Here is a 24,179-nt window from a genome sequence, read left to right as displayed (position 1 = left end):
CTATTTTCAGTTTTTAAGTACATATTTTACTTGATTTAATAAAGTGCAGAAGATTTCCTTCTTCTGGTCCAACCTATGTTTCTTTTTGAATCCTTTTATTCTGACAGGGCCACAGAGAAATAAGCAAGCTGTTTTGACATGTTCGTTTATAGTTTAGCAAGATGGCTTCTTGCCAAACTTTGACTCTTGTCTAAATTGTATGCTATGCATGTCCTAAAAAAGTTTTACTAAGTGCATGTAATGGATTGTAAATGTGATTAGAAGAGAGGACTCACTTCACCCAAGTGTTTATATTGCATTCATGTGGAAAACGATTCCAAATCTATTGTGACAATGGAAATGGTAAAAGATGCCAGGTGGCAATTCTAGTCTATAGAAGCTTTTTTGCTCTTATAGTCTGGAATGTATTTAGAAATGAGAATTACCAACTCTTGTTTTTCAAACCTGTAGGTTTCTTAAACTAAAATGCAACTTGTGCAGCTAATGAAAGCAATTACCTACCAATTATTTTATATTTGGAAACAATATACAGAATGAATTACTGAAAAACGGTTACAAGTTCTTATAAATACACATTCTCTGCCAGTCTCTCACATCCTCCTTATTGGAATATTGTTCTATGTTGGAAAAATAAATAGTGATGAGCGAATCTGTTCCATTTAACTTCGCCAATAAATTCGCAAATCTTTGGAAAGATTTGTGAAACGGTGAAAATGGCGTGCGGAAAAAAAATTGCCACCCGCGACAATTCTTTTAACGTGCGACTTTTTTTTTACGCCTGCGACTATTCTTGCAACAATTTTTGGACGCACGACTATTCTTGTGACAATTTTTGGACGCGCGACTAATCTTGTGACAATTTTTGGACGTGCCGTGAATCCATGCTTGGCGAAACATTTCGCCCATCACTAAAAATAAATAAATACAGGTTCCTATAAGTTATGAATAAAATATCCCATTAATATTAGCAACATTTATAATTTTTTTTTGCTTTGCCTACCCAAGTTTCATTCCATTCTTCCATTTGTACTCGAAGATTTGAGTAAGCCACTATTCTGTCATGGCACAACATCGTTAATTTCCTTAACCTCCTCTAGCGATGAGCAATTGTTTTCACCAGGCATGGATTTGGCATCTGTGAATTTTTTTTATGGAACTGCGGCAAAAAATTTGCTGCAAAATAAAATATTTGCTGAGGAAAAAAAAACAGCCATTGACTTTAATAGAGTGAGAGAATAAAAACCTGTTTAATTTCGAAGGGTAAAAGTGAGAAATAAAGGTCCATTGACTTTAATGCTTTTGGATTTAAAAAAAAAAAAAGTTGCTCACATAAAGTTGCACAGTAGCCGCAAAAAAATGCCTATTGACTTCAATGCATTTCTCAAATTTTTCAGTGGTTTTGCTAACTTTTTGGCAAAACAGGACACATTCGCTCATAAATAGCTGCCGCTGCTTTAACAATTTAACAAGCAGTTATCAGACCACAGGGCCTAGTTTAACATACCTGGAGCAAGGCTAATTGAAAACAACCACAAGTGGAATTATAAGAAGGATGTCATCTACCTATTGCCAGTAGGTATTTACATGCACCATGTACAGTTTGGTGGAAAACATCAGGCTTACAGTGGCCAGATTAAGTAATACACGCATTAAAACAAAACAATTTGACCTCTGAAATATTTTTGGAAGTGGAAAGATTTAGTTACGAAAAGGTATAGTAATATTATGCTTTATAATTGGGGGTGGTAAATCGTAATAGCGGGAATCAAAGAATCAGAGCAGTTCTTTCCCCAAGGCTCCTACAGTGATCAAATGATCAAAAGACTTAAGTTGGCTACTTAAAGATCAGATAAACCAAACTGGCCTGAAATTGTTTTTGAAAGCCAATATGGTACATAAACTAAAATATTTTAAAGAAAAGGTATGAATATGGATGGTTGCTGCAGATCCCCTTGGAATGTGGCAATGTTTACTGGATCCCCTTGTGAGCAAACCATTTGATGCCCAACTAAAGTGGTCAGATCTTTGCAATTGTAATTTAAAAAGGCCCTAAATCCAGCTGTTTAGGGATCGGATCACAACTACAGAATTGTTTGACTTCTGCAACACCTGGAGATGCCTTTCCAGATTTAAGTGGAAGAGAAAATGTTTAGCTTTGGAATAGCAAACAAAGTCACTGTACATTAAAAATAGGCCTACCATAACATAAAACAGCACAACTTCAGTAAATAAGTAAATCCATGTTCATATGGATAGAAAACAATAGTTTATGATGATTTTTACAATGCTCATGCATTTCACCAATGTGTTTTTTTATTTTAACAGTAAAGAGCTACAATGGTTTAGAGCACAGTGCTTGTGTAACGGAGCTCTTTCTGAACTGAAAAACTTACAGTGATGATAAGAGACGTATCCACAACAATGCAGCTTCAGTGTCATGTCATTAGCACAATTATGTCAGCACAGTCAATCAGCACACTGTTTCAACTTCAGCTTAGTTCTGTGCCTTAAACTTGGAGGGCAATTCATTAAAATTGTAATAAGTAACATAATTCTCCAGCTTTTGGGAGAAAGGGGTTTTGAGTTTGTTTAAATTAGGCCCATAGGTTTTTTTAAATGATTGTAGGGCCTACAGCACATGCCATGTCCATCGCAGATTTTTTTTCCCAGGAATTTGAAGCCTTTACTGATGCACCCGAACGCAATCCGGTAATAAGATATCAGATTTTATTAAATATTTTTCCTTTAGACTCAAATTCCAAAACAGTGATGCAAAATTCTTAAAGGTTACAATGCTGTTTTAGATTTCTTTTCAATTCCTTCCCTTTATTTCAGCCCTTAATTTATGGCAGGGGTTTAAGTGGAGGCCTCCATCTACTCTACAAACCGTAACCATCCTGCAGTCACAGAAACAAGAATCATGGGGCTGGGGTGCTCATGGGAAAACATGTCCAAGGGTGTCTATGGATAAGCCTCGCTTAAAGAGAAAATGGAACAAAGTTGAGAATTTTTCCTGAATTGTCATTTTCTATGTTCTGTGGTCCTCCATATGACAATGTCAGCTCTAGGATAAGCTAATGGAGCAGCAGGAAGTGAACCATGCACCCATTAGGTCTCTTCTTATTTATAAACAAACCCAGACCAGAACATGCATTTAAGATGCTATATTACTGGGACTGTACTGAAACTTAAACAAAAAGTATCATTTTTACAATTTTTTTTTTAAAAGGACCATACCTTCCTAGCTTTTTGTGACATTACTTGTCAATGCTAAGTTTATAATCACCAACACCCAAAGGTCTACTTCATAATGCATTTGCTTAACTTTGTCCCATAAAGGGCAATGGCATGCAGGGCTGCCCTTCTTTCCCCCTTGTTTCCTTCCCACCAGTTAATATGCACATCGCTGGTGGGGAATCATATGTGGTGCAAAGTTTTTCAACATGTAGAAACTATGTGCTACAGAAAGCCAAAGCAGTGCATATGTTTCCCCACCGGTGATGTGAAGGAAACAAGGGATGTTTTGTTGCCCATGGTAATGAAGATTTTCCCTAAGGGTATAAGGCTGGCCATACATGTTCAGATTTAATTAGTCTTACAATAAACGTTTGGCTATCCATTATACATTTTAATGCAAGGACTAATATTCAGATTGAAATTGTAGCATAAAAATAACAAATCTGACAAGGATTAAACCATTAATAACCATACGAAAGTTATGTCCTGGGCATACATTGTACGTTTCCCATATTGGTACCCATATTGTCAGATGTGCAATACATGCACATATATTATGGTTATCCAACATTCAAAATTTTCTAACCTGTCTGATCGACCAAACAAACGGCACAGTGTGAACATTTTTGGGATGATAATTCAGAGCCCCCACATTGTCCGAAAATCTATTACATTGGTGTGTGTGTATGGCCAGCTTAAGATGCTTGAGTATTCTAAATTCCCAGGTGAATAACCTTACATTTATTTCCCAAAATTAAATCTGAATCTATTATCTGCCACTTAGCCACCCAGATTGTCAAGATGCTGCTGCTGCAAGGATGCCACATCCTGGATGGAATTAATTGGTCTTTATAGCTTTGTGACATCTGCAAGCACAGATAGATTGCTTATAATGCCATCCCCCAAGTTATTAATGAACAAATTGAATAAATAAAGAAAAAAATAAAGACCCTGGCACAACCCAACTAAGTATTTACAAAAAGCCCCACAAGCAATTGCATTTCTGTACTACTACAGCACTTTATAAATGCCCCTGCAAGTCTTCAAAAACCATTATAGTTTCATATGCTGTGGTACTCTTGCTTCCTGGAGAAAACATCTGTGTCAGTATAACATTGCAGCAGGTGTACAGCCTGGAGATAGTGCTGATATCCTGCCAATAATTCTGAAAAATGTTAGTTACTTTTTGCATTGGGAAATTTATGACTGTCATTCCCTTTTCTCATTTAGGATGAAGAACACTCAGTGTCCTAATATTTGCATCAGAGTAAAACCCTAGGCATGTGAATGCAAAAGTAATGGTTTTGTCCTTAACCACTGTAAATTCTCTTTATACCAGGAAAGGAGCTGCCAAACTTTTTTAAATAAATGAATTATTGTCTTGTATTGTTAAACTAGATTACTACAAGAAAAAAAAATATCAACTTTTATACTCTGTGACCTTCTTCTTGATCCCAGTCAGCAAGACCATGCATTCAGCAAAAAGGTTTTTTTTTTTAAATAGCCTATGAATATGAGCTGTGCATCAGGCCAGTACCCCCCTTACATAGTCACCATAGGGGTGTCAGGGATGCAGACGTGGGTTTCTTTCCCATATATTAAGGTGTGTTTGTAAGATCTTTACATAGAACAAACAAAAACAGCATATGATGTGACTATGAAGGAAACCCTATAAAATAAGTAAATATTATAAGTATAAATAAAATAATTACAGCTTATGGCATGGTTCGATTATTAAAAACATTTAGTTGTTTTTTCCATCGGCATAAAGGAATACATTAACTTTACTTCCTTACACTGACATATAGCATTCTAGCACTCTCTGTACCCAGCTCAGCGATTACGGATGCTGCCCTGCAGATCTGGGGTTCTGGGTTTGATTCCAACCTAAGCACCTAAGCAACCTATCTACAATGAGTTTATATTGCCTTCTGTGTCTGCCTGAGACCCCTACATTCAACATACTGTACATACAAGACAGGTTAATTGGGTCCTAAAGAAACAGACCATACTGCATGTGTATTGTGAGAATATGATTAGGATCATTAGGGCAGTGTCAGTACCATGTCAGAGATAAATAAAGGATATTAATAGTTATCTACAGTTGTACATACAGTGACCGGAGACCCGTAGCAGGGCGTAGGGAGGCAGGGGCATGACAGCGTTGTAGGGGGTGTAGGCCACTCCCAGCTAGTCTGGGATTGGTGGGTTTAAATGGCTGCAAGATAGGGGTACAAATAGGTAGCTTAGTGTTTTCCCGCTTCCAGTCCATTTTAGACAGTGCAAGAAAACGCCCACCCTCCCGCCCCAAGCAGGTGAGTTGGTATTATAGTTTGTCTGGTGGAGTGGTTGAGTCCGGGAACCAATGGTTGCATGGTTATTGGTGGTTGGCACGCCTGGCACCTCAGGGGTAAGGAGGTGTGTCAGGAAGTGAGTTTGTTGAGGAGTAGGTGGTCTCGGGCTAGGATGGCAGCTGGCAGCGCCAGTGTCGTTGCGCAGTTATTAGATTGTTACAGTTGTTTGTTATACAAACGTTCAAGTTATCATATGTTCATGATATGTTATCTTATTTTCATGTTATGTTTGTTTATGTTTATCATATGTTTGTGTTATGCTATTTGCTTACGGTATGTGTTAATTTAAACTTCAGTTGTTAATAAATGTTCTGCGGCCCTTTCCTTCCAAAATTTGGTGTCTGTGTGATTCTTCTGGGATAGGAGGGGTGGTGGTAGGTTGATAAGAGGTGGAACAAATCCCAACGATGCGCCTGTCAAGTGACTGACAAATGCAAACTATTCTACTTTCCACCGTACAAACTGCATAAATATATTTAAAAGGGCCACGACCAATTGCATTTTCTATTTGCTATTTTGCTTTGCAGGATATTGCATACATTTTGGGGGGGGGGAATTAATATTCAAATTATGGAATACATATTGAATTTTTTTTTTTAATTTGTTTTTATTTATATACCATGGCTATTCATAGGTTTCAGTGATTAAATCTGGATGCAATTGCTTCTCCATTGACTGAAAATAACTGCAAGGGGCAAAACAAAAAAGACAGTTGTGGGAGCCTCTGTATTCTGAGATATTTACTCTGGCAAGAGCTTGAGAAATGATTCTTACTTATTGAATTAAACAAATTTATCATCATCTGCGAAGATGACAAGGCTTCATCAGACTGTGGCCTGCAGTCATCAAGGTACAGTCAGCATAAGATTTTTTTTTTTAAACCAAGAAAGGCTTGAAATTGCAGAAAAATCATTACAGACACAATTTGTCATTTAAAGGAAAACTATACCCCCAAACAATGTAGGTCTCCATAAAAATATATTGCATAAACCAGCTCATATGTAAAACCCAGCTTCATCTAAATAAACCATTTTTATAAAAATATACTTTTTAAGTAGTATGTGCTATTGGGTAATGCTAAATATAAAATTTTAAAAATTAAGGGCCGCCTCCTGGGATCATATGATCATTCACAGATCACACAAACAAACCAAGGGCACATCTACATGTGAGGTCACATCAGCCAATTAATGGACAGAGTTCTGTCTTTTCTCACACACAATTCTTCCTGTTACAGTTAGAGCAATTATTTCCTGTCAGCTGATCTCTGAGGGAGCACACAGACATTACATTACATTAACATTTATTTATAAAGCGCCAACATATTCCGCAGCGCTGTACAATAAGTGGGTTTCATACATTGGACATACAGAGTAACATATAAAGCAACCAATAACCGATACAAGAGGTGAAGAGGGCCCTGCCCAAAAGAGCTTACAATCTACAAACCATCACAATATGGCGGCTCACTGGAAACGATGTAAAAGACCAAAATTTTACGGATATATATTTCAGGAAGATTCTTTAATAGGCCACTTATTATTAAGTATTTATTCTAGAATTATGGTTTTCTTTTAAATTTTTATTGTATACAATAATGATCTCAATGCTGTTTGATCTATTTACAATTTAGTAAATCTAGGGGCACATTTACTAATCCACGAACATCCGAAAGCACCCGAATGTGTCCGAATGTGTTTTTTTCGTAATGATCGATATTTTTGCGATTTTTTTTTTGTCGCCGTTGCGATTTTTTTTTATTTTGCGTGACTTTTTCATCTGCGTTACGACTTTATCGTATATTTTCTGCGACTTTTTCCGTTGTTTACAATTGCTCAATACGGAAAAATCGTGACGGCGACGGAAAAATAGCGCAAAATACGATAAAGTCGCGCAAAATATGAACAAAATCACTACGGTGACGAAAAAAAACGCAAAATCTTCGTTTCCAATCCGATTTTTTCACATTCGGGATTCGGATTAGAGGATTAGTAAATGTGCCCCATAAAGTATCTGCAGATTTCATTCATTTCTATAACCAAAATTAAACAGGCAAACTAAAATGCAAAAGAACCAGTCATCCAGCAGATGAAAGTTTTTCCAGCTTTTTTTGACATTAAAAGAAAATAAATATTGAGCTGTATAACCACTACCACGCTTGACACATACTATGGGGCCCATTTACTTACTCACGAACCGGCCGAATGCGTCCGATTACGTTTTTTTCGTAATGATTGGTATTTGGCAATTTTTTCAGAAAATTATGGCGACTTTTTCGTTGCCATCCAAATGTTGCGCAAAATCTGGCGATTTTTTCGGAGCGTTAAAACTTGCATGAAAAGTCGCGCCTTTTTCGTAGCCATTCCGAAAGTTGCGCAAAATGTTGCGATTGGGAAAAATTCGGATTGGAAATGAAAATTTCTGAATTTTGCAAATATCCCGAAAATGCTTACGAAAAAATCGTATTACTCACGATAATATTGTATTGGCGATCCGAAAGTCACTAAATTTTCGTACTGACCATTGTAAACAGCATCAGAGCCTTTACGAATTTTTTGCGCAAAAAAGTCGGCAAGAATACGCTCCGAGCGTTCGTGTCTTAGTGAATCTCCCCCTTAGTGTCAAGGGTGGGCAGCAGACAAACATGGATCCAGATAACAGGCCAAGGTCAAAATCTGGAAGTCAGATCAGAGGGAACAAGGACATGGCAAGGAACAAACTTACAGCAACAGAAATTCAGGAACAACCCAGGTACAGGAACACTAGGCTAGGACAAGGCAGGATGGGCCAATGATCCAGCAACAGGGTATGTTTGAGGAAGGCTTGAATAGCCCCTTGATTGGGCGATTGCTTGCAGCTGGATCATTGGTGTGGTAACCAGGAAATACAGACAGGGGTAAGAAGCCATTATAACCTGGCAGGCTGGAATCTTAGTACCTCCTGTGACTTTAGCCTGGAGGATCAGTAGCCAGAATACGTAATGGTTATAGACCAGGGAGTTCCTGACATTCAAGGAGAAGTTCTAGTTCTTTGTGGTGTGCATGATAATAGCTCTTGTATTTACAGCTATATTTTATCTGTTGTCAAAGGCCCACCCAGTCCTTTGTGTTCAGTGGAACTAGATAATATGAGCTGGCAACAAAAGGCTATAAACAACCATGGTTTCTAAAAAGTTCGGAATACAAGTTATATTTATAAAAGCACGTATTTCATTATACGTCTATAAAAGTGCAAAAATTGATGTGAAATATTAACTACTTCATTCTAAAGCTGAGGTATTTGTCCCATTATTTCTCAGACTAGTAACTTTCCATTGCCTATTTACCTTCCCCCTACTTATGTATTCCCTAAGGGGAATATTATATTCTTGACTGTTGGGTTTAAAGCTATCTTGGTCTTCCCTCTAACTTCCTGCTTTTAACATTTTCTTTAACGTATAGAAGATTAAACAGCATGTTACAGACATACAGTCCTAAAGCCAGCTGCAGAGGAATTGCAGCCATAATACAGTGATTTCATATGATCATTACATATGGATACTTCCACTTGATAATGTAAGAGGCAGGTAGAATCTGTATGGGTTATCACTAAGATAACTAAAATGAAAACACAAGTACAGTATGGTAGTTCAAAGTAAAGATATTTATAAAGAGGATACACCTACTCTAAACTTTCCTGAATGAAGAATGAACCGACAAGAAATATTACAAATCTCACTGTACATGTTTGTGCCCAAGGGGGTTAGAAGCTTGTAATTTACTGTTCTGTAGTCAACACAGAACTAATAAATAAAGAAATATGCTTCTTCTAATAAATTTCAAGCACCTGGACAGATGTTTGACAAGGATATAGGGGATTCCCACACATACAGAAATCATTGCACACAGCTATTAAGCTTTGCTGCTTGCCAATCAATGTTCATTAAACAAGAATGAAGAATCTTTGAACCTTCTTTTCTTCAGAATTATATTAATACCTCAATGTAGAATAAAATATTATTTATCTTAGCTTCAAAAGTGTGAAGGATGAGCAATCTCTGGAAGAGGCGGTATATAATGAATAATAATACAAATAAAGCGGTTATATAGATAAGAAAAACAATTCATTATCATTTCTTCTTCATCTTCTTTTCTTAATTATGAAAAGGACAATATTAGTTTGAGTGTTCACCTTATTTAAAAGATCTGTATAATAACAAATAAGGAAAAAAGGAATATACAAGTTACAGTTGCACCATTGAATTTCACAATGTGCAACTTTATTACTTCTGTATAAAATACATGAACTGGGGCAGACAATTAATAGATGTATGCTAAAGTTTTGCTCAGGCAGGAGACATGACAGCAGCAAAAGCAAATTGAGGTCAGTGCCCATTTGGTACATTTCTATCTGCCTTGGGCTGTGGGATTTGGAAAGGCAGGATTTGCCACAATTATTTCATGAGTAAACCATGCAAATCACAAATTCTGTGTGCAGTAGAAAACTAATGATATCACCTTCACACAACACCTTGCATGTTGTGCTTTGGTTGGAATCCAACCCATTACTCGAGAGCTGCAAGTGGTCACTGGAGTTCTTGAGCGCTTTGAGGACCATATCCAGCCTACGGGAGCTGGACAGTCCTAATCTAGAGTTTCTTTTTACTGTGCCCATACCAGATATTAAGAATGCACTTCAAAATGCATTTCATTACAGGGACTGGATCTCAAAAACTATATGCTATCTTATAACTGCAGGAGTAAAGGTGGCCATACACAAGCCAATAAAAAGCTGCCAACAGACTGTGTCAGCAACTTATTGGTCCATGTATGGGGTCTCCCTGTCCAATATCTGGGTGAAAAATCCCTTTGGGAGGAGTACCGCATTGGCTCATCGATGCAGACCGTGCCCGGCGGCCTGCTTGTCCTGCATTATGATCTGATTGACTCCCCTTGGGCCCAGACCCGGATTAGTGGCAAGGCCACAAAGGCCCGGGCCTAGGGCGGCACAAACAAAGGGGTGGCATGCCGCCCCGCTGCAGGCATATTTTCAAATTTTGCTCCCATACGGAGCAATGGGGGGGATATTTATTTTAGAAGAAAGATATTTTGATAAACTATCAAATCATAAACTATGTCTATTTTAATCACCCCATTGGGCACCTCTATTAGTGCGAACATTCCTTGAAAACATTCATCTAAATCTGGCAAGGTAGATAAAGATTAAAAGGAAAAGCTAAATGCGTGGTTTATTAAGGCTTGCATTTTGTGTAGTAGTCATTTAAAACAAAAGCAAGGCTGTCTTTATATATTAAAATGTCTTTCCTTCTAAGGAAGCTTCTCACTGAACTAGATTAAAGTCATAAAAGCTAATGAAGATTCCTCCTTAATACACATTTCTTTTTTACCAGTTTGGACGTGAAGTGACAACATTACAGAAACGCCCTGCGGGGCTTTATTTAAATAGCATCCTATAAAACAATGTCTTCTTGTCAGTCACCACTAATTCAGAAGACAAAATATAAATCTGTCCAAAGGCCATCACAGTACTTAACTTGGCAGATCACTTGGAGAATTAGGAATGCAAGATTATTACAATAAGGCTTAACCCATGCGAGTTGTAGGTAGCTGCAGATATTTGCAAAATAATGTGCTCTGCTCTCCTTTTCAGGACTGAAGCCGTTTTTTAAAAGGTCTTGCTAAGATATTACGATTTTTGCTTATGGCAACCATGTCTAATGTGGATTGGTATTTTCATTATAACGCACCCCACAGCACTTCCCGGTAACATCTCAGGTTTCTAAATTGGACAATAAATTTCTTCACTTTCTGACACAATACGGAGTGTTGCAGCTGAAATTTTATTACTAAAGCTTAGCATGCCTTCACATACTTCTGGTCAACACAATCTTTCAAATAAAGCTGTAGCGGATATACATACACTGGATCAAATGAATTATTTAATAAGGAAACCTAATTTCACTTTGTGCTCCTACAAAAGCAGTTATAAGCTTTTAAACTTTTTAAAGATGTTATTTAAGCTCAAGGCAAGCTTACAGTTGCAGTTGTATTATTTAAAGAAAGCTGAAATCCAATAAATTATAGTAACAAAGCATAAGGCCATCATAAGGCCATAAACATTCTTAATAATATCCTGTCTATATTGTGTCATAATCTGTTTCCTAATGCATCTTTTATAATATCACAAGGTAAGGTAGACTCATTTTAAAAGTTACACTTTTTCGCAAGGCTTCCAAAAAAATACCCAATTTTAACATAACAAATTTTAATGACAAACCAATGTCTGACACAGAGGTGGAAAAAGTATGACCCTGGGGCTGGATGCAGCTCATCTAACATCTTGTTGAGCCTTCCTGGAATTCCAGCAAGCGAGCAAGACTTTGTATGATTATCAATCACCCTTATTTTTAAGTAGCATTAGTTACCAGTATACTGCAATTCCTTTGAAGTTAAAAGACAATTGTTTCTATAGCACATTGTTCCCAATGATAAAGCAGAACCTTAACAAATGGCTGTAAAAAAAAAAAAAAAAAAAAAAAAAAACCTGGACATATAGACCAGTGAACATTAACACAAACACTGCCAATGATCTAAAACCCTATCTGTATACCTTTACATTTAAATAAGCCCTGTGTGTCATTGTATATATAATCCAAATTACTCTTGTGGTTCAAAAACCTTGACATATTTGTTTGTTCAAAGTTTAGAGCATTAAAAGCAAAGTTCAACTTCAATTTAACTATACGTTTCTTGTGGAGGAAGTAATTTAAAATCTCTTTACTGCTGACATTCATTGTTCCCATTTTCGTTTTCTTTTGTGTTATTAATTATATGCTTTTTACCTGTTGATCATACCACTGTCCTTAGCAACCCAGCAGCATTTTAAATGACCACACAGTTTCCTGCACAATTGTGCCCTGTACAGGGAAATATAAATGCTGGCAGAGATTTATTGTCTTGCTGCATGAGTCTGACAAAATATGAGGTTGTTCCTGATACTGCTTAACCTGGAGAATTCCATTGTTCCCTATCGCCAGTAATTGGATGAACCAACAACTACTTTTGGATTTTTGAAAGTCAATATAAGCAGGCCCAGTTTAAGGCAGCCCAGTCACAACAAAATCAGTTGTACTACAACCCACACCCATTCATATGTAAAAGCAGTCCTAGAAACCTGTTTTCCACAACAACTTATCCAATAGAAAGTTAAAGTAAACAATATGTATAAGCTTACATAGTAGAATTCTCCTGGATGAATAAAACAATGGGTCTGGTATTTGGGGCATATGCTTCATTTAAATGTTATTTTTTTTAAAATAAAAAAAAAAAAAAGTTGAATCAGACTCCCGTCTTGGTGGGCCCTGAGCATTATTTATGGAACAATGTGTACCTCCTTTTGTAAAATTTAAGGATATTATTAGGTCACCAGGAAGTTCCATGACCATTGAAGACACAAGGCCAAGGGCTGAGCAGCTTTTAGAAAGGTCATTGAACTTGGAAGGGACTTCAAATATCCTCATATTTTTCAAGGAAAGCCAAACACAGCAGTGAAGTTTTAGGCTTTGTGATGCACAGCACAACATGTTTCAGACACATGGGTCCTTCCTTTGGTGCAAATTGATAATCTTTTTGAGAATTGGCAAACTTACCACACTGTATAAGGAGCAAAACTAGTAAGACTTGAAGCATATCAGAGAGACCTATTGCTTGATATTTTGCATCGCTTGTTATAATCAACACCGGATTTCAAATCCGGGTGCCCCGAGGCCGCCCCCCATTCGTGCCCTCCCCCCTACGCGAACAAACTTTCCCCCCGCGCACGCCGCAAGCCCAAATGCGCGGGTATTTAAACTCCCATACGGAGCAGAGGGGAGAAGTCCCCATTGCTCCGTATGGGAGCAAAATGTCAAAACTTAATTGCAGTGGGGTGGCATGCCACGCTAGGCCTGGGCCTTTGTGGCTCGCCATAAATCCAAGCCTGGTTATAATACACACGTTTCACGTGACAATTTACATCACTAGGAACCAGTTCTAACTGATTACATCACTAAACACCATTTATAAGGATATCATTTACAGGATATTTTTTGGTTCTTAGTTATTACAATATACCTTATTTGTAAAATGCAGGGAGGTATTTGGAATCTATATATTAAAGTATGTAAATGTAAAAAAAACAGGTATGGGATCTATTATCAGAAATGCTTGGGACTTGGGGATTTTCAGATAAGGGGTCTTTCTGTAATTTGGATCACAATACCATAAGTCTTCTAAAAAAAAAAACAAAAAAAAAAAAACAGGAATGTTTTGTCACCAATATGGATTAATGCAACTTAATTACAATTGAGAACAAGGTACTGTTTTATTAGTGTAGAGAGAAAGGAAAACATTTTTAAAAATTAGAATTATTTGCTTAAAATGGAGTCTATGTGAGATGGGCTTCCTTAATTCTTTCTGCAGGTAAGGTTTCCAGATAATAATATATAAAATAAAGTGATGATCACATGATCTATATTGAGATGAGCCAACACAAGAGTTTTAATACATAAGAAAAGCTACAATCACTTCAAAAGCTGCAATTGCTCACAATTTATTTACATGAAGATATGAATGTTAATAAATATGCCCCTAATACATCATTTAAGCTGAAGGAAATCCTACCTTGGACACTATCCTACCAATTCAGATGGAGAAAATGTCCATAGCATTTGCACCAACATCTCTATTGACACTTCTCACCTTTCACTGTTCACATTGAAATCCTTTTCTATGGTTCTATAGCAGATTATGAACAGTTGTATTCAGTCTATCAGTCTAATAATAAACATTATATTATTGACTTTTGGCTTACAAACTATGGAGCTAGCATTTGCATACATTACACCTCCACTTTCTCTTATTTCAGAATGTTCTTGTAGGATCATATACACTTATAATGTCCTCCCACTCTCGCCTACAAGACTTCTGTCTCACTTCTGCAACTTTATGGAAATCCTTGCATTTTCTCCCTAGTAAATGCACACTTCCCCCACAGGTCTTTAAATACTCCCCAGAAGGCCCCAGTTTAAAGATGCTAATTGGAAAATTGTGTTTTTCTTGTAATGAACAATAATTTCTATCCTTATGCAAGTACAGTGCCCTTATTCTTGCCCTTGTTTTACAAGTCTATTATAACTCATTTCAGAACAAATATTTAGCTTCTGTTTACAAATTGTACCAAGTGCCAGCAGAATTTATGATGATTGACATAAGTAGAGATCTCTTCAAGAAACTATTTATTTCATGATATAAAAGCAGCATCAGTAGATTTTTTCTTTATATAATAAGCCTTAATGCTTCAGTCGCAATAGGGACTTTTGTTCATGTAACTTGCTTTAGCAGATGCAGAGTAGGCGAGAAGTGGCTAAAGTGTTTGTTACACACATAAATATTCGAAAGATTAAAAAAAAAATACTGCCAGAAGAATATGTATATGTTGCATACAAAAATTGTTCATTAATTTATTAATACATATTAATGCTGGAGGCCTTTAAATGAATTAAAAAGAAAAAATGAAGGACACATGCTCTTTTGCACCAGCCATGGCACAGGTCAAGCCCTGACATTACATAACCTGTGCTTGATTAGAAAAGGACCTGTATGGCACGCGAATGCTTGTTCCTTTCCTGTTGTGGGCTAATAAAATCCATTACTGTATGTGTTATCTTCAACTCTTCCAACTCTCTCTTTTGTTTAACTAAACAAAGGGTCATTTTTTGGCTCACCCCCACTGTTTGTACATGCTAGAATTTATCATTATATACACATTTATCTAAAGGAACAGCTACATATATATTATATATATTTGGCCCCAAACTTCAAAGCAAGAAAATAAAGAGCGGAAAATGAATACCAGAGCACTATGGATGCGCAGCATGATGCCCACACGCTGAAGCCATTTTATCTGACAGGCACATTTTGCCAATTGTAAATTGTTTGTTTTCTTATCAGAATGACAACTTAGGACCAATTCTTATTTTAAAAGGTTATAAACGCTGTTAAAATGACCTCTAAACAAAATTATCTTACGATCAGAGTTTTCTGCCACAATAAATCAATTTCTAAATGTGAAAAGAAGAACCTCATATTTTAAAACAAACATGAATTTCAGAACAGTGGAATTTAATGTACTGTGGTCACCTCAGATAGAAAATGCAAGTAGATTTTCCACCTCCTTATAGTTTACAATTTTACACTGAAATAAAGATAAAGAAACATCAGCTGCAGAAAATGTTTCACTGGCAAATGCAACCATTGTGTTTTGTATTTGGGGATTATCCGTTTAATATCATTCATTTTCTAAAGGTGATAATTATCCTTGACATCAAGAAATCAAAACTTTGGTTTCAAGATATCCATCACTCATATTACATGCCATCCATACCCGTCCATTTATATCGATTCAACAATTTACACAGCACTTACAGAACAATAATTTTATAGTAAACCGGTGTCTTACAATAAAAATAATAAGTACAAGTGATGATAAAGTAAATAACAATGGGGAGTAATTGCTAATACCATACTACTCCTAAATAGCACATGGGCAGAGGTCTACTCTGGATCAGTAACACATAGAAACTAATTAGCGCTGTGTAGTTGGAATAATACATATGGCGTGACTAATCCCAAGGATTTACTGGACAAGAACAAATGTTTATTCATGTTGCTTGTTAAATACATTTGTCTGTCAATTGAGGGGTTCATTTTATTGCCATTTTAGATTTTAGAAGGGCAGAGAAAGGTATTAATTGTTGGGACCTGTCCTGATTCAAAACAAAAAGACAGGCTGAGTTCTGGGCAGAAAGCAGGCAAGCATAGTCGGGTAACAGATTAAAACGTCAAAACTTGGAGATCCAGAGGAAACGGGAAAAAGGATGGGGATTGGAGCACAGGAACAAGAAACAGAAAAAGGAACCAGGCAAGGACTCAGGAACAAGGCAAGAACCCGGAAGGGAATCACAGGAGTTTGGTGGAATAATAGGCTGGATAATGATCAAACAACTAGGTGTTGCATGAAGCAGACTTATAAAGGCCCCTAAATGAAGCAACTACCAGCAGCTTGTGTAAATAAGAAGATGGGGCAACACAGTCAGTATAGAGAAACTTATGTAAGCTGTTCACAGCAGAAATTTTAGAGAGACTTCAGTGGCCAAAGAGGGAAATGCAGCCCCAGTTCAACATGCCAGCCAGGGTTCAAATCAGGACAGATCCTTACAATAAATGTCTCTCACTCATCTTCTGTCTGTCTATCTTACAGTTCTTTCAATTGGACTATTAAGGCTTTGCTATGGGTTTGGTGCCATTAATGATACAAATCTGCCTCCTGTATAGTTATAAATCTAATTCAAATTACAGGGCACATTATTTTGTAGCATCCCCTTTTTTCTGAAATTCTGAGATTCTGAGGGCAAGAGATATGTTGTGGGTATAAAACATGCATCACTTTCTCGTTTCTTCTTTAATAAATCAGCCCTGTTGTCTTTATCTGCTGAATACATGTGTAAAATAAGAATACAAAGTGTGCCATTTATAGGATAAAGGCATTTGTATCACAATCTGCCTTTTTCCCCCCCATGCAAAAGTTCTCTAAATCACAATCATCATCAGTGGGAAATATTGTATGAAAATACCTTCTGCAGGAGTCTGTGGCAGTTGATTGTCTGCTGTGTAAACACATGACAGACAAACTATAAATATAAATCTTTAAATGTTCTTTAAACCAAAATCCAGGGTTTAAATTAGAGAGTGCACCTGTGCATCTGTAATGTTCCTTTCTGCTATATAAAGCCTGTCAGAGATATGGAATGCTGCTGAATGAATGAAGCATTTAATTGCATGAGTCAGCATTATTTTACCTAACATGCTTTTTAAGATATTTGTGTCATTATCTGTTTTTCAGCCAATCATTTTAATGGAAACAAAACCAGAAACATAGGTAAAATATAACATTTTACATTGATAATTTTGTGCCAAGGTTTTTGCCAGTCAAACATTCAGAAATTCATTGGATTGGAGGGTAGAATAAGTTTTTACCCACAAATGTACATAACTTTAACAAATCTTTGACTTTCATTGAAGTAGATTCAGGGTCATGGCCCAGTATCACCTGCAGCAACAATTACTCCTTGCCTTTTAAATGGACTGGCTATTAATCACACTTGCCTTTGGGATTTTTCAGCTTAAATATTCAGGTAATTGCTTTATAACTAAAATAACACAATGAAATTGATTACCTGCTACCGCCATCTTCAGTACAGCCAATATTATCTGAGAAAAGATAGCCGAGATCCCTAAATGACAATTTATCAAAGCAGTATTTTTTATCTCCATTCTTTTTGTGCCTCATAACCCCAAGGATCCTTATGCTGTGTTTGGGGCTACAAGTCAGTTCCTTGCAAGAACTCTGCAACTGCAGCTGCTGTGCAGGGAAGAAGAAATTAAACTAGAGAGTAAAAGATTGTGTTTGATGGCAAATGTAATATACAACCAAGAAAAGATTTAGGAACGAGAAAGCACCATCTGAGTCTACCTTGTAAAATGTTCATTAGCAGGGAATTAACTGGCAAGGCAAGGCTTAGATTATGAACTTTCCTAAAGCTATAAATATAAAGGGCAATTTAATGCTGGTATGATAATTTGAATGTCCTCTCAAGTAGATGCAGTTTATCTTCACCGTTTGGTGATAAAAGCTTGTCTGAAGTATTAGAAAAAGAAAGTTACTGGATCTACCTGGTTCCTTGCTGTACTTATTGGAAGGATAAGGGATGACAGATTGAAGAGCCATGGAACTTCAATACCCTAATTCAATTTTATATGGTCATTTAAAAAAGCTCTTATTTCTGTAAATAACCCTACTGATTTAAATGCACGTTTTACTTAAAATGTCTGAAGAGCAGGGGATCACATGATTGGAAAGAGATTTTAAGGTCACAGTCTGTGGCCCTCAGGTTGCCAGCTATAGTTCTTGCAAGAAGATGATATCATATTTTTAAACAATGACATGCACAGAACTACTTTGCAGGAGGGGTTAAGTTTGATCCAGTAATGTATTTTTAGAATAGCAATTCCCATAAATCTCAGGGTGATGGTTCCATTGGCACAAACCTGACTTAGTTCCAGAAATGATGGAACAGGTGATGGAATGATTAAGAAGGGGCTGCTAAATATCCCCCTCATGCTCTTATGCAATAGGTTTGCAATCCGGATTAGATACCAGATACTCAGGATAAGCACCCACATTGGTGTGCAGGTTGATATAATTAATATGTCTTGGTAAATTATATACTTTCTGAATAGCTTGGCCATCATTTACTTTAACAGTAGATTATATATATATATATATATACAAAAATTTCTTTAATGTATCAGTGTGCAGATGATGCAAAACCCAGCAGCCCAATTAATTCTATCCATCTATTTAATCTGGATAAATGTAAAGTCATGCACCTGGGATGTAAAAATATGCAAGCCCTGTATACCCTTAATGGGACTGCACTAGGCAAATCCATAATGGAGAAGGACCTTGGAGTCCTTGCAGATAATAAACTTGGCTGTAGTAAGCAATGCCAGGCAGCAACAGGGTTTTGAGCTGTATTAAATTGGGCATAGATACGCAAGAGGAGGGGGTTGTTCTTCAATTTTATAGAGCGCTGGTAAGGCCCCATCTATAATATGCTGTTCAGTTTTGGTCTCCAGTGCTCAAACGGGACATTATTGAATTAGAGAGAGTACAAATAAGGACAACTAAGCTGGTAAGAGGTATGGAAACTCTCAGATATGGGGAAGGCTAGCCAAGTTGGGGTCGTTTACACTGGAGAAGAGGTGTTTAAGGGGAGGGGGGTATGATAACTATGTATAAATATATAAGGGGATCTTATAATAATCTCTGTAATGCTTTATGTATCAGTGAGTCATTCCAACAAACACAAGGGCACCCTTTCCAATTAGAAGAAAGGAGGTTCCGTCTAAATATGCGTAACGTGTTTTTTACTGTGAGAGCTATGAAGTTGTGGAATTCTCTCCCTTTTGTATTGGCCAATACATTAGATAGCTTCAGGAAGGGGCTGGATGGCTTCTTAGCAAGTGAGGGAATACAGGGTTATGGGAGATAGCTCTTAGTACAAGTGAGGGAATACAGGGGTAGGGGAGATAGCTCTCAGTACAAGTGAGGGAATACAGGGGTAGGGGAGATAGCTCTCAGTACAAGTGAGGGAATACAGGGTTATGGGAGATAGCTCTCAGTACAAGTGAGGGAATACAGGGGTATGGGAGATAGCTCTCAGTACAAGTGAGGGAATACAGGGTTATGGGAGATAGCTCTCAGTACAAGTGAGGGAATACAGGGGTAGGGGAGATAGCTCTCAGTACAAGTGAGGGAATACAGGGTTATGGGAGATAGCTCTCAGTACAAGTGAGGGAATACAGGGGTATGGGAGATAGCTCTCAGTACAAGTGAGGGAATACAGGGTTATGGGAGATAGCTCTCAGTACAAGTGAGGGAATACAGGGTTATGGGAGATAGCTCTTAGTACAAGTTGATCCAGGGACTGGTCCGATTGCCATCTTGGAGTCAGGAAGGAATTTTGTTCCCCCTCTGTGGCAAATTGGAGAGGCTTCAGAAGGTTTTTTTTGCCTTTCGCTGTATCAGCTAGTAGTTAGACAGGTTATATAGGCATAAAAGGTTGAATTTGATGAATGCGTGTCTTTTGTCAAACGAACTTACTATGTTTACTAAAATAGGGTCCCACGATTTGGCATAGTGAACCTGGTTCAGTACATTGCTGAATGTCCTTTTTAATAGGGAAACACATCCCCAGCTTCTTTTTTACAGGTCCTTTAAAGTAAATTATACAGTTCAGCCTGATAAAGAGCCTGTGGGCTTAAAACTTTGCTGTGCCTAGCATTTGTAATTAAGGCATTTTAAATTTATTCTAGTGCTGTCCATTCATGTTTTTTTATTATTTCCATTATTTTGCAGTAATTAAAAAAACAAAATACAAGGACACAGTGCATCATTAAAAGACTAACTGATTTTTATGATTTACATCTGAGATTATATATTATTTAACCCTAATGCCAAAACCCAAAAGAATTCAATACAGGCAAAAACCTCTGCTGTACATTCCAAACCACTGACTAAAAACATTTGGCCAAGCCGAAAACAAAGTTCTAGACTCAATACAAACAAATGAGTTTGAAACAAAATCACAAAGCATCAAGTACTTCTGTATTTAGTTTTTCTAAGGAAAGGCCAATACAGTAACTCATGTTCACTTTTCCTATTAGTTATTAAGATTTAATTCTCCTTGATATAATTGCAAGCAACAAACCTGCACTGGTTGTTACTGCGCTGAGGCCATTTACTAATGAAATTAATACTTTAGTTAATTTTACATATTATTTAACAAATTAGCACTACTCAGCCACAGTTTAAAAAGACTTCGAAGCCATGAGGGTGGAAATAGAAAAAAATGACAGACAGCTGTTTTACAGGTGAAAAGCAAAGTCCAGCAAAAATAAATAAGGCAGGGTAACCAGAGAAAATGCAATACATGTACAGGTAAATGTAAGCTTTTTTTTGGGGCCAAAACACCCACAAGTCCATCGCCAGTTCCAAAACCATACTTGGAGATTCAGTTTTGTGCCAGATAATATTTTTTGGATCTATTTCAGGAGGACAAGACTTGCTTTTGTAGGACAGTTTGCAATATTTGCCAGTAAATTCCTATAGAAGTTAAACAATGCAAATGAACATTTTCCCAGTGTGAGAAGAAATCCACAGGAGTAAATGAAGTAATTCGATTTTATGTTAACCCAGACTTGTACAGTTCCTGTTTAATTATGTGATGGGGAAAAGGGACAGGGCAACCCCCCTCACAACACCGCATTCTTCCTTGTAAAGTCTGTGTCATTACCCCATATACTCCTCTTTACAGATCTACCAGCCAGATAATTTATTCATGAACTCCATCAACTCTTCAACATTGCTCTGTAACACAATTAAAAGACTGTGCAGATCTTTCCATAAGTTCCTATAACAATGCAGTATGTACACATCATTAGGTAATATATAATGCACAGTGACAGCAGGAGTCTTAACCCTTTCAGTACTTAGAAGACATCTTCAAAAACAGTCAAAAGCTAACCACTTGTTTGCTAAACTGCTGGAATAAGTTCACTGCAAGAACATAGCCATGTATATTAGGAAAGTCAAGCTCATTTAAACTACAGTTTCCACAGTCTACAGCAAGCAGCCAGTCAGCCAATAATGCTGAAGCTCATTTTCACAAAAAGTACAAAATGTATAAGTGTCACTTGCAGAATTTTATGGTTCTAGTCAGATCCAAGGAAACATGCTTCATATTCATTTCTAATTAAAATAATATTGTTTATTCTTAGTGCCACTGAAAGATATTTCTACAAAGATCAGAACAATGCTCACAAAAATACCAAAAACATATTGCTCCTGCAACATTTAATAAAATTAGGGTAACTATCTAATTAGTATCAGCGGCAATCAAAGCTGGAATTGGGAATCAATACATGACTCACTTGTATATTATTTTTCATATATTTAATATATGTACACACAATTAGATAGGATCTAGAAACTACATTTCGTGAAAGCCCCAAATTATAGGAACGCCATCTCCTATAAAGCCAATTTTAAGCAAAGAATACACATTTTTAAATCCCCTTTTACTGTAGGAAATACATTAAAGGAACAGTAACATAAAAAAGTGTTTTAAAGTAATTAAAATATAATGTGCTGTTGCTCTGCAAAAAACTGGTGTTTTTGCTACAGAAAAGCTACTATATAAATAAGCTGCTGTGTAGCCACGGGGGCAACCATTAAAGCTGGAAAAAAAGAGAAAAGGCACAGGTTACATAGCAGATAACTAGTAGATAAGCCCCATATAATGGAGGTTTATCTGTTATCTGCTAAGTAACCTGTGCCTTTTCTCCTTTGAATGGCTGCCCCCATGGCTACACAGCAGCTTATTTATATAAACTATAGTAACACACCAGTTGTAGCAATGCAGGGCAACAGTACATTATATTGTAATTACTTTTATACACTTTCATTTTTTGGTGTTACTGTTCCTTTAATTAACTCCCTTTACAAGGTGGCAGTGACTACGGGGTGGTGGTAATAAAGATGTAGACCAATAATCAGATTTAGGGGCAGATTTAGCAATGTGAGAACACAGAACAATTTACCCCTTACTTTTCATTCCTATGGGATTTTTAGAAGCATATTTATCAGATGGTGAATGCTAACTTTTACCCATTGATAAATACACTTCTAAAAATTCCACAGGAATGAATAGAAAGTGTGGTGAACTCTAATCTCGTATTCTGAGAAATTTGCCACCTAATTTAGTAAAACTTGAATTTTTGGGTAATTTGTATGCAAATGTATAATTTTAGCAGCCTCCTTTCTGTCCACTTATTTATTCCCTTCTATGAGTTATCCCTTATTGCCCTTATTCCTTATGTGAATAATAAAACAGAACCTTGTACTTTATGGTAACTAAGCTGGATGAGTCCGTATTGGTGCCAAAACAATCCTACTGGGTTTATTTAAGGTTTACATGTTTTCTAGTAATTTAGTACAGTGAGCCAAATTATGGATTATGGAAGTACAGGTATGGGATCCGTTATCCAGAAACCTGTTATGCAGAAAGCTCCAAATTACTGAAAGCCCATCTCCCATAAACTCCATTTTAATCAAATGATTCTGAATTTTAAAACGGATTTCCTTTTTCTCTGTAGTAATAAAACAGTACCTTGTAATTGATCCCAACTAAGATATAATTAATCCTTATTGGATGCAAAACAATTCTATTGGGTTTAATTAATGTTTTATTGATTTTTTAGTAGACATTAAGGTATGGAGATCCAAATTACAGAAAGACCCCTTACCTGGAATACCCTTGGTCCCGAGCATTCTGGATAATGGGTCCTATACCTGTATTTGCTTCCTAATCACTAAAAATGATCTACTGATCTTAAATTTTAGGCACTTGACAAATGTTCACCTTCCCTTCGTACTGTGTGAGTGACCTACAAGCCGATGCAGCGCTCGCGTTTACAGGTCATACTAGTAAGGCAACAAGTTAGGCTTGGCACCAGATATGGTATGAATACAGGAAATTTTAAGTACATGCATTACTTTTGTTGGGCTATATCCTTAATGATAGATAGTTAGCTAAATCTAATTTTCACTTACCTTTGCTGTACATGCTTTGCATCGCTGTCGATCTTCATTACCAGTGCCCTGTTAGAGAAATACATCTTTTTGTAAGGACTGTGGTTTTAAGATGATATTAACGAGGGAGAGGAAGAACACAAAAATATTCATTATACTCCTGGCACTGTAAGAGAAACACAGAGCCAGAGAAATAACGAGAAATGAATGTTTTATTATTTCAAAATCTGGTTCACATTTGACAATTGGCACCTTCTTTGCATTTTTATTTCTCTTTTTCTAAGAACTTTCTAAAAGTACTCCCTGAGTCAGTATGAATATATATGGCCTGAATGG

General features: G+C 36.8%; 1 protein-coding gene across 1 annotated transcript in view; it reads right to left on the bottom strand.

Annotated features, from left to right (window-relative positions):
* The window catches only part of LOC100488459, a 144,926-nt gene that overhangs the window by 104,407 nt on the left and 16,340 nt on the right, over positions 1-24,179 (bottom strand). Inside the window, exon 3 of the mRNA XM_002934141.5 lies at positions 23,865-23,912. Within this exon, the coding sequence (XP_002934187.2) occupies positions 23,865-23,912 (48 nt within the window). The remainder of the gene's footprint in view (positions 1-23,864; positions 23,913-24,179) is intronic.

Source organism: Xenopus tropicalis, chromosome 4 (assembly GCF_000004195.4).
Source record: "Xenopus tropicalis strain Nigerian chromosome 4, UCB_Xtro_10.0, whole genome shotgun sequence".
In the NCBI taxonomy this organism is placed as follows: domain Eukaryota; kingdom Metazoa; phylum Chordata; class Amphibia; order Anura; family Pipidae; genus Xenopus; species Xenopus tropicalis.
This window is presented reverse-complemented; position numbering and strand designations above follow the sequence as displayed.